At 41.7% G+C, this 11,913-nt stretch overlaps 1 protein-coding gene across 1 annotated transcript; it reads right to left on the bottom strand.

The window, feature by feature from the left end:
- Positions 1-346: 346 nt before the first annotated feature.
- LOC133388737 (pulmonary surfactant-associated protein D-like) lies at positions 347-11,305 on the bottom strand. The gene is made up of 5 exons (XM_061634965.1): positions 11,200-11,305; positions 4,095-4,312; positions 3,669-3,767; positions 1,745-1,828; positions 347-1,087 (listed from the first exon to the last, which is right to left on the bottom strand). Exons 2-5 carry the CDS (start codon positions 4,294-4,296, stop codon positions 708-710), a joined length of 765 nt encoding a protein of 254 aa, XP_061490949.1. The 5' UTR covers positions 4,297-4,312; positions 11,200-11,305; the 3' UTR covers positions 347-707.
- Between the last annotated feature and the right edge of the window lie 608 nt (positions 11,306-11,913).

Below are 11,913 nucleotides of genomic sequence, written 5' to 3'. Positions count from 1 at the left end.
ACTCAGTGACATCACCTGATGGACAGATGGGCATGGTTTGGAGAAAACAGCCCCACACATGCATGCCATCAGCAAAGATGGCGGCAGAGGCTTCAGCCCCTTAAGGAAACCTTGGCCGCCATCTTAATTGATGGCAAATCTGTGCGCCACAAAAAACAACGGAAAGGTAGGTAAAGCGGGGGGATGGCGGTCCGCGGATGCTTCTGCAAATCACAGAAGGAGAGCGGAGGGCCTCCTGTAGCTCCAGGGGCCCTTGGGCCAGTGCCCCACCTGGCCGCCCTTTAGAACCGGCCCTGCATGCACATACATAAAGGTTGCATCATTATCACATTAAAAATAGGCAATATTTTATAAGTACAAAAGGTCAATTTATAGTAGTGGTGGTATAGTATACCTATAGTACCTTAAAGAGACATAGTATCATAATCTCAATACTAAAACTACACACACACATTTACAAATTTTGCACATACCCTCTACTGTGGTCCATATGAAATTAATTTACCTGAAACGGCCCAACACATGTTCAGCTTTCTGGCCTCTACTGTATTAGAAGACTTTTAATAATCTTGTTATTCTTTGGAACTCAGTATACAAGGGATTTTCCCCACAAGACTGAGTTATAGGTGATGATTCACAGTAATTTAAACAGCAGATCTCTGAATTCTGCCTTAATAGATGTTGAAACACCCATAAAGACAGTCAGATCAAAATTCACACATTATTAACCGAACGTTACTACATGCAATGTCATTCCATTTGCCATCCATATACATTTCTATGCAGTCCTCTTGTTCCCCATTGGGTTCCTTTGGTGCCCAGTTTGAGTATTTCATTGTGTCACCATTTAGATGCTTAAAGATGCCTTCTGTCTCCTGGTCATTCATTCCAAGATATACATGTCTTCCTAGTTTTGCAGCGAGTTTTAGTGTGGCAATGTTTTCCTCTGCACTCCTTGGAGAAGCAACTTGGCCACCCAAATTGTAACATGTTGCTTTTGAAGTCTCATAATCACCTTCAGCTCCATTGATTGCAAATATTTTTCCTTCTGCTGTTGTGCTGTTTGGGAATATATGTCCTAGAATGGCTGATAGACAATACAATCAAAGTTAATTTTTTCACATGTGCTTTTATCATAACAGCCCAATTTTAGGACCTGGACCTGATCCATACATCAATTGTTGCACATTTAGTCACTCACATAAGTGGTTTAGTTACATGACCACTAGGGATGGAAAGATCTGTCAATTTCAGTTCTCTCATTGTCTCATTTTTTCCAGTCTTAAATTTGATTCTCTGCATTTCTGCAGTAATTTGTGATTTTTTAAAAAAAAAATCCTCAGGAAAATTGTCCAGCATTTTAGTGAGAATTTATCTTAATAAAATATTTTGTATACAGTTTCACATTTCTGCATTCAATTTCTCCCAATATAATGCATTATGTATGCTATTTTCCCTAATATATTAATTTTTATGCACACTTTCCCCTAATATATGCATTTTTGCAAATATTGCTTAGTTGGAGATCTGCATGGCAAAATTAAGATGAGTGCAAATTTTGAAGGGTGGCTGTGTTTCAATTCTCATGTTGTTTCAGAAAGCACAAATTTAAAAATTTGGCTTTAAATGTGAACTGAACTGAATTTCCCCTTCCCTAATGTGCACCATGTAATGTCAGAGGAGGGTATTCATATAAGGCCCATACATCTATTCTCAAAAGTACACAGACAACTCTCTATTTTACCTTTATAGGTTTTACTTGTAGTCAGTTGCAAAGCCTTCAGCTCTGCTTGTAAACCGCTGATTTGTGTTTTGAGAAGTTCAAGTTCTAAAAGGCAACAGGACAGTGTTATTCAGTGTTATAAAATATTTTTTATTTTATATTGTACGTCGCCCAGAGTGTCCGTTCAGTCAGACAAATGGGCGTCTGATAAATAAAATTTTATTATTATATCATTATTATTCTGTTTGTATTAAAATATCAAATATTGAAAACAATAACAGAGGAAGAAACTTCTTAGGCAGTGACAAATTTGTACATCATTGACCTATTTTTCCCTTCCAGTTTCTGATCTTAATTCCAGAGCAATGTTAGGCTGCATGCATACCATACATTTAAAGCACATTGGAAGGACTATTTCCCACAAAGAATTCTGGAAACTGTAATTTACCACCCACAGAGCTACAATTCCTAGAACGCTTAACAAACTACAGTAGGGCCTCACTCATATGGTGGGTTACGTTCCAGACCCCCGCCTGAAAGTGAAACCTGCCGAAAAGTGGAACTCCTTCAATAAAATGGCTCCCAACACCTAAAAAATGCCGTAAAAGCAGAACAAGCGCCGTATGAGTGGGGCCTTACTCTAATTTTAGCTGCCTTATTAGCGGAACGCTGAAAAGCAGGCTGCCGAAAAGCGGTGCCCTACTGTACATTACCCAGGATGCTTTGGGGAAAATAATATGCTTTAAATGTGTGTTAAATATATGGTGTGTACACTTGCAGTGATACCAACTGAATGTGTTAACAGTACTTAAAGACTGACACATTTAATGTTGTATACATTTTGTTGGTCAAAAGAGCCCACACTTCATCAGATGCATGAAGTAGATAATGTATATGGTGAACCTATGTATCTGTCTATGGGAAAAGGAAACTGTTTTCAAACTAAAACAAATGGTGGCAAACATTGAGGTCTAGTTGAAAGACCCCATCCACCTTCTAAACATCTTTTGCTTAACTATAGTAAACTTGAATCCAGAATGGAGAATCCATTTCAGAGTTTTGTCGGGATCTTCTTACACATGCCATTGACAGAGTGATCACACGTTCCATCAGCCCCAGATGAACACCTCAGGTGTGTAGGGAGCCACAGGTAGGCTCATGTGGAACCATCATTTGTGTAAACTAGTGGTCTCCACAGAAGCCGTATGTGTGGTCCTTATGATTTGCACAATCATAGCAAGCTGAAAAAGTGTCACTGAAAATAGAAAATCATGACACATACACTGTTCTGCTCATGTGGATATGCACTTTTATGAACTAGTAGCTCCGCATGGGGTCTGTATATGAGATTGTTTGCTTTCATCAATTAAAATGTGTCTCAATTAATTAAAAAATAGTTGATTAAGATACAAAATTTAAAGAACCCATGAGAGTACACAGCTCTAGTTTAACCAGACTGATGTTGCTGCTGTAATCAGTTGACTAGAGCAATTTGACTTTTTATACACTGGAATTCCACTAAAGCTCACCTTACATTCTCATTAGCCTTGTGTATGGAACCCAGACAAAATTTGGTAAAATCTTCCAGCTTGTGTATATGTGCGTCTGTAATTCTCAAGATCTTTTACTCAGCAGAGGCTGTTCCATTAGGGCAAGTGGAGCACTGCCCACCAACCTCAGTCTGCCCTCTGCCAGCCCCAAGCTGCTTGCCGTCTGACTTGCATCCAGTCCAGAGGGGTGGCACTGCCTATCAGCTTCCTCCTCCTGTCATTGCTGACCCTGTAGAACTCAGCAGGGAGGAGGAACGGGGACAAAACTAGAATTAGTTGGGCAGCGTGTCAGCAGCTTTGCCTTCACCTATCACTGGCTCTGGCTCTACCTACTGTTGGTCTCTCTGCCTTCCACCCTACCAGTCTCAATGGACATCAGCCACCACTGTTCTTACCTCTTCCTTCACAGTCACCTTTCTGACCTCTTTCCCCTTGATCTCCTTTACAGCCAGGGGGTCCAACTTTCCCTGGGGGTCCCTGTGTTCCTCGTAAACCTGTCATTTAATTGGATGAATAAACAGAAAAATCCAAAGGAGTGAGAAATATAGTATGGGCATTCTTGGGTTTTACTTAAACATATGAACAAATAAACAAATAATTTTTTGAAAGGATGCTCTGCAGAAAACAAGGAATCTTCATTGTCCCATCCCTTTGGAGGAAAGTGGCCAGCAGTCTTTCCCAAACCCACTAGATAAGATACTTTTTTGGTGGAGATGCCACATATTGAACCGGTGACCTTCTGTACATGCTTTGTCACAGAGCTGTCACTCTCCCCTAATGCTCACATTGGACATAGCTCTTGGAAGTTGCTAATGTTGTACCTTGCTCTCCTTGTTCACCTTGAGGGCCTTGCTTCCCATCTCTTCCTGGTAATCCATGGCTCCCAGGGGTGCCTGGCAATCCATTACTTCCTGCAATGACCGTGCAGGTATTTGCCTTGTCTTCACAACTGCATTGCGCTGGGTCAGACAAGCTCACCAATGGCACTCCCAGCACAAGGATGCAGAAAGAATAAAGTTGCATATCTCAAGGATGAGATCTAAGGGAAAACATAACAGCACCTGCATTGTCTAAAGTCACATACCTGTATCTGGTCTGGACTGGTTCAGATTGCATGTGGGAGTTTACACGACTGAATGCTCCTCCCTACACAAAGTTTCCGCCAAATAGGAAAAAAAATGCAAAGGTAGTCTCTTTCTGACACATCAGTTTTCTATGTATTGGTGTCTTTTTTTCTCCACAGGGGCAAATTTTATCCTGTGAGTCCACACTTGCAATCTAATTTGGCATTGCCCAGACACAAATTTTACCAACTCATTGAGAACTAGGCCATTGTTGTACTAAGCTGAAGTGGAAGCAATATCTTAGAGTGGTCATGGGTTTCATGTTCTGCAAAGCAAACAAATATAGATTAGGATCCTCAGATTTCTCAGACTCATTTGTCACATTCAGAGCCAAACTAGATGTGATGTTATCCACTTCTTTAGGATTTGGGTGATTTAAAAAAAAATAGCAGGGAAGAGGTAAATCTGAGAGGAATCATGGCACAGGGTAACAATTTCAATTCACACCCTCACAACTGCTATTTGCCCCCAGTGTCCCCCAAATCAGAGTGAACATGCATGTACTGGGGGGGAGGGGAAGGGAAAGCAAGTTGTAGCATGGCCTGCACATGTTCAGTAGACACTAGTCCCATTGAGGCATTCAGTGCCAAATGCATGAGAGAGGAACCAGGCCCATAGTTGCTGGCCTTGCCCTGTTGCCCTCCATGTGCTGGAAAGAAAAGGGTGGCAGCAGACCCTGGTGTATATATGTAGGCTCTCCACACAATGCAGACATACTAGCAAGGCATTCAAAGTTTGTTAACAAGACACACGCTCTGTTCTCTGCTAGCAAGAGGTAGACATTTGGTTGCTTTTTCCATTGAAAAAACTTCGTTATGGAGGTAGAGATGTATGTGCACAACAAATTAGGTCAGCAGTTGCAAAATGGGTTAATCATCAATGTTATTCTTGGAAACAGTTCAGAGTGACTTCCCCCCATAAAACAGCAAGTTTTTTTTAACCCCACAGTCCCAAATCATCCCATCACACTGGGTATTTGCAGTGGACACCATCTGCCCTGTGGGAAGAACGAGGCAGGCAGGCAGGCAGGCAAAGACATCCAGGCATGCTACTCTTGGACTGTCCCCTCCTCCCTACAGGGCCAAAGGACACCACCTGTGTGAAGGAAGACTGAAGGCAGGACAAGCAGGCAAAGACAATTCCAGGGCCTGCTTCGGTTGGACTGCCCACTGCTCCCTGGTGCCAACTTTACATTTTATATAATCTGTTTTAGTATTTTAAAGTTGTAAACCACCAAGAGTGCCTTGGCAGAAAGGTGGTATATGAATTAATGAATGTTTGCTAAAAGATCAGCATAGGCCAGGGGTGGCCCTCCAGATGTTGTGGACTCCAACTCCCATCATCCCTGATCACCGGCTGTGATAATGTTCATTTAGTATTGATGAGACATGTTGCATGATAATTCAGATCCATGCTAGCATAGGTTTTTTCACAGTGAGATGTTTGCTTGCTTACTTCATATTTATTTTAGGGAGGAGTAGAGGCACAAGAAACCTGCTGACGCAGCTTAAGGTGGGATAAGCAGGTTGGAGGTTTGCTACAGCACCATCCTGAAAGTCAGTAAAAATTTAGGAGTATATAGCAGACAGTTGCAGCTATCAAGCCCCTCTGTGGGGCCACAGTGCATTGGCCATCACTAGCATCCTATGGGAAAGGAAAGCTCACATGGCAAGAGCAACTGAACCTTTATCGGGAAATGTGGGATTGTTCAAACTGGATTTTTTCTACCTAAGTCACAATCAAGGTGACAGAGGCAAGCAGATATCTTGATACGTTAACATTTGAGTCCTTAACCGAACGGATGGGAAAATTGGCAGGTTGTACTAGTCTTTTTATTGCCCAATGTTTGATTTGACATTTATCCATGTGGGAAATGTTGGTTAATCTGATAAGTGTGGAGTGACTTAAACTGCTTATAAACCCCCCCCCCCGCTTCTACAGAAGGAAGTGGATTTTTGAAGGCCCCTGAGGATTGTGTTGGCAGTATGCTCTGGGAAATCAAATGTTCTGACATCTGGCAATGTCATCAGCTTAGGTGTTTCAAATTCAATATACAAGAAAGAAAGAGTGTGGCCCTTTTGCAAAACCCATGTAGTCCACCTGTGTGGCAAACCAAGTGATCCAAATGATCAGACCATCAGGGTCTGATGTAATAGCCATGCCCTATTGTTAGCCCCCGGGATCCAGCAACCAGAGGTACATTGCCTCCGATTATGGATGTACCATTGGCTTGACATGGCTAATGTCCACTGATAGACCTATCTCAAAAGTAATAACTACAATTACACTAAAGTTACTTTTTTAAAAAAAATGGAGTGACCTTGGCTGCTGCACATCTAAGTAGCCTAACAACATTAAAAATAAACACACACAGACACACAGAGGGTAGTAGAATTTTTTTTTATCCATAAGATTAACAGAATGGCATAACAGAATCTCACATCCACCCCCCACCCCAGCAATGGTGATACCCCAACACACATATACTTTTTCACTTGAAATCAAATTTTACATTTGAAATGCTGCTTTTACAATACAGTTCTGTTTTTTAGAAAAGAACATCTGTAACTATGAGATATGACATCCTCAGGCAAAAAGAAGTTATGAGACAGTAGACATAAAACCCCACGCACAAAGCTTTGACAAAGAGCGACAAAAATACTTTGAGCATGAGCATTTTCACATTTTAAATTTTTACACATTGTTTTTGCTTATTTACTGCTTTGGGCCAGTCCCTAACTCTCAGCCTAACCTACCTCACATGGCTGTTGTGAAGATAGAGAAGGCAGAATTAAAATGGCTGCAAAAGAAGACTAAGGCTGCAATCCAATGGGTGTCTATTCAGAAGTAAACTCTGTTGGGTTCAATGGGCTTACTCACATGTAAGTGTGTACTCCAATGCACACTTACCTGGGAGTAAGTCCCATTAAACCCAATGGAACTTACTTCTGAGTAGACATGTATTGGATTGCAGGTTAGTTCTTGTATTATAGGCATCAAATTTTACTTGCCTTAACCAGATTGAGGCATCTTTGTACAATAAAGGGTTACCGGTATATTTTTCTCTCCTCCCCTCCACTGCAAATTAGTACAGCTTCAAGGCTTCAACCAGTCCTTATCTTGCCTAATTAGTGCAATCCGATACCCAATTTGATTTACCTCGGAGTAAGGTCCACTAAACATAAAGACTTATTTCTGAGTAAACTTGTGTATATTGTACTGTAAGTTAACTATACAATAATTTTTAACCTGTTTAGAACTCTGCATTTGTCATGGGGAGGGGGATTTTTTAATTTGCACAAAAGAACTTCTAGGGAATACCTTCTTCAGAAGATGAAGATGCATCCTGGTTGTTAGGAAGAAAGGAAGTTCAGGAAAGAAAACTGGAAGCAGCAGCTCTTTAGGATCCTGGCTGCTTGCTGCTGCAACTTCTGCCTGCCCCTCACTCACCCCGAAGCCATGGCTGTAAGGAGGCTTGTGGCTCTGCTCCTTGCTCTCTCTGTAGCCCTGCTACTTCTGAGCGGCTAGCTAGCAGTGGTGGTCTCTCATCTCTCCACTGATAAGAGAGGGTAGGCAGGGAGGGAGGCAGGGGCCACCGCTCAGAGCTTTGCACCCCAAACCACATGCAATCCCCCCCACACACACACTCAGCCAGCAAGCAGAGTCTCTCTCACTCAACCACCTGCCACACCCTGCCCTGCCACAAAGCAAACATTTTCCCTTGGGGTGCAAAAAAGTTAAAACACTGCAAATGCAGCAAAGTAGCCATGGAGGGCTACTCCCCCACACCAAGTGCAAACACAGTATTCACACACACACACATATCATCATCATCATCTCTCACAGTTCTTCATGTCCATTCTGCCGCTGCCTCCTTGCCCTCCAGCTCTTCTTCCTCCACTCCTTTCTTCACCACCGTCCATGTTTTTAACCATTTTTTCCACTCCAACCCCATCTTGCTCTCCACCTCCTTCTTCATCGCCTCTTAAACACCCACAGAGCACACAGGAAGAGCGATGCTGCGCAGAAGTACGTGATTTTTATCCACGAATCAAAGGAGCAGAATGTTTCCCTTGCTCCCCCTCAAGTAATGCCCAAAGTAACAATGGAAACATTACAATTACAGCTTAAAAGTAATGAAATTTCTCCTCTTTCTATTACAATCAACATTTAAAGAAATTACTCAGTCATTCCTCAAAAAAAAAAAATTACAAGTAATTTGTTTTTCCTAACAAATTATTTCTGGGTGGGTAAAGCACACAGTAGCACAAGTCAGTTCAAATTTAACCAGCCAAGGGGCGAAATATCTGTAATAAATATTGTTTCAGTTTATATTATTAGTAGCAACTGGTTGTCATTATGCTAGGTGAGGTGTGGGTGAAGAGAGAGCTTCCATACTGCAGTGTCCTCAGGGACACTGTCTGCTCCTGTGTATTTTGTGTACAAAGTCACAATGCACCCTGCTTTAGGATCCTTGTCACTCAGGCCTGGAGCACTCAGGGTCAGGTGTGGCAGGGAGGGTTTGTTCCAGTAACAGCCGTATCCCCTCCCATCCCTGTGCAGCACTTTATGTGGTATGATAGGGATGGGGAACTATGGCCACCCAGATGTTGTTGGACTCCACCTCTCAGCCAGCATGGGCAATGGTCAGGGATGATGGGAGTTCAACAGCTTCTGGATGGCCATTGGTGCCTTGAGGAATAAATGCAAACGTTGACTGATACGATGGAAAGTTGAGATACCTGCTCCCTGGCCTTGGTGACCCCAAAGGTTTAAAGTGAGATTTGCTGCTATCTACAGAGGTCCACCATTCATCTGAATATGCTCATGGTAACCACTGACCAAAGTCATCTTGTGGCCTGATGTGGAGCCCCTTCCTTGCACCACCACCCCCAGCCTGGGCCAACACTTAAAAAAAAATCTTGCTGGACCATTCAGACACCAATTCCATTCAACTCTCCCCATGCTCCTACCCCCAACTCATGATGCCACCTAAGGCAGTTTGCTTCATTCTGCTGAATGCCAATCCTGACACAGGCTTCTTGATCATGCTGGTTTGTCAGGGACAGAGCTTGGAAAAGTTACTTTTTTAAAACTACAACTCCCATCAGCCCCAGCCAGCATGGCCACTGGATTGGGCTGATGGGAGTTGTAGTTCAAAAAAGTAACTTTTCCAAGCTCTGGTCAGGGACTGGCTTTTATAAGTACAGATTACCAATTGACCCAATTCTGTCAGTGTTAATCCTTACTTGTTTCTTCTATACATTTGTCATGTCTTTGCAGAGTCACAGCCAAGACGTCTAACGACATTTTCCCACCCTCGCTCTCATTCATCTAGGCGCATTTATTTTACTTCTTTAAACATGAATGATTTATTCTTTGTTATTACTTTATACCAATCCCAGGTGTTGATGCAGCCTTTCAGTGTCAAGTTTCAGAATTTCACTGTAGCTTATTTTCTTACCTGTTTGTATATACAATCTAGACGAGGGATAATAAGGCAGGTCAAGCTTAATCTTACAATACAGCAATGCTGGATAAAATCCAGAAATGTGAGAATTAGTCCTTGGGGTGCTGATAGTTTTCGTAAGATCAAAATTAGATACATGTCAAGTTTGTGGGAATAGCAACATTTCTATATGAAAAATGTAGCATCATTTATGTATTTAACTATTTAAAATCACTGACACCATTAAATAGCAAAATAAAGAGCTGTTAGCCAATCAGTGCTTGGCAGTTACTGTTTCCTTCCTATTATGTTTTCAGATCACTGATGTATACTGAATTTGTACCTAACACAAGTGCTTACCTGTCAACTGTACTTTTTTTTTTGTGATATAGTGTTGTCAATGAGATCAATCATTTGATGAGGAAGGAAGAGTGATTGCACCCTCTTCAGATGCATGTGAAAGTGTGGAGTGGCCACACCCACTTTTCGCCACATGCAAGGTTGAATGTGGTCCTTGGGCCAAAAAAGGTTAGTTGCCTCTGATTTAGTACATTTATATTCCATTTTTCTTCCATCACAGAACTTGAGGTGGTGTTACATTCATAAAAATTGAATACAGCTTAATATAACAAAAAAAATCTCTAAGCAATGTTCATGAAAACCAATAAAAATTCAACAACATTCAACAGAATTTCCTAAAATTTAGATAAAAATGAAGTAAAAAAAATGCAACTCTTGCAAATAAAACTGAGCAGGAATGTACAAAACATAAAATAAAAATTAAGAGTCAGATGCCAGGAAAATTTGGGTAATCAGTTTTTCAGAGGTGTTTAAAGGTCATTACCCTCTCTCACACAAATTAGCTGAGGGAGGACATTCCAGAGGGTGGGTGCTATCATTGACAAAGCCCACTTCCATGTTGTCACCAAGTGACAATCCGTTGGTGATGGAACGACCAGCAGGGTATCCTTGCAAGATCTTAAAAATCTGCCAGGCCTCTACCAGGCAGGCAAACTGCTGTAGTATATTAGCTTCCAAGGTAACCTCCCATCCAGGAATTGACCAGACCCGAACCTGCTTAGCTTTGGCAAGGAGGCTGCATCATGAAGCCTCAGGCCATGCCCTGGGGCCACAGACTATAGCCAGGGTCTGCAGCCTTCCTTGTTATAGTATGAGCCCCTTGTTCACCTGATGCCCTCCTTTTAACTCTGTCAGATTTGATTTAGATTTTGGCACAGCAGCAACACAACACAGTTTAATTGAGAATAATATTACAGTCTTTCCCAACTTGATAGGTTACTTTTGTGAAAAGTCACTATTTGTACAGCAGTGAAAGAAAAGTTACCAACTTACCTGATACAAGGTTCTCTGACTGTATGATTTAGCAAGATTAGATTCTGTCCCTGTTCCTTATCTCTGAAAAGGGTTTTATTGCCTTTTGGTTCCACCCACTCTCTACCTGCCAATGGGAATTCCATTGGAGTCCCATACCTTGACCCCAAACCCCATGCCCAAAACATGCAGAGATGATTCACAGATGAAGAAAAAGATAGATTAGCAAGAATTAGCTGAGGAAACTGCCAATGTATTACCAAAGTTTCTACTTGTTAAAGCAAACAATGTTTTAAAACTAACAAACAATAGCATTACAAAATACTGTTACAACATGAGATCAGGCTTTTTAGCTGCTCCTCTTCCCCTAAAAACCACAAATTTCACATCAGGGAAATCAAATCAAGCACACCAAAACGATTTCTGTAATACATATAAACTCACACACGTATATGTATTTTGCATGTTCTCTGTTAGCTTGCAAGTTTTATTCTGCACCCCACTTCGGGTATGGAAGAATTAGAGCAGGAAGTTGGCAAAAGCCCTCTCCCTTTGTCCTGGGGTTAAATAAAGTATTACCACTGCAGATTGCAAAATGTGGGGGGGGGTCACATTTTTTAGAACATTCCTCCATCTTTTTTACAAAAACCATATAAGAAAATGAGAACATCAGGGAGAAGGCTATGTGAGAACTCTCTGAGGTGCTAGGATTTTTTTTACTTGAGTGGAACTTCT

Source organism: Rhineura floridana, chromosome 7, assembly GCF_030035675.1.
Source record: "Rhineura floridana isolate rRhiFlo1 chromosome 7, rRhiFlo1.hap2, whole genome shotgun sequence".
NCBI classification, from domain to species: domain Eukaryota; kingdom Metazoa; phylum Chordata; class Lepidosauria; order Squamata; family Rhineuridae; genus Rhineura; species Rhineura floridana.
The sequence above is the reverse complement of the archived record's forward strand: the minus strand, read 5'-3'. Positions and strand labels throughout refer to the sequence as shown.

Excerpts from the sequence above, each read along its gene's own strand:
- LOC133388737 (XM_061634965.1), bottom strand. The coding sequence starts at position 4,296 with ATGCAACTTTATTCTTTCTGCATCCTTGTGCTGGGAGTGCCATTGGTG. Across the intron at positions 3,768-4,094 it reads AGGTGAACAAGGAGAGCAAG|GTTTACGAGGAACACAGGGA; the intron begins GTACAACATTAG and ends ATTAAATGACAG. Across the intron at positions 1,829-3,668 it reads AGGTGACTGTGAAGGAAGAG|AACTTGAACTTCTCAAAACA; the intron begins GTAAGAACAGTG and ends GTTGCCTTTTAG.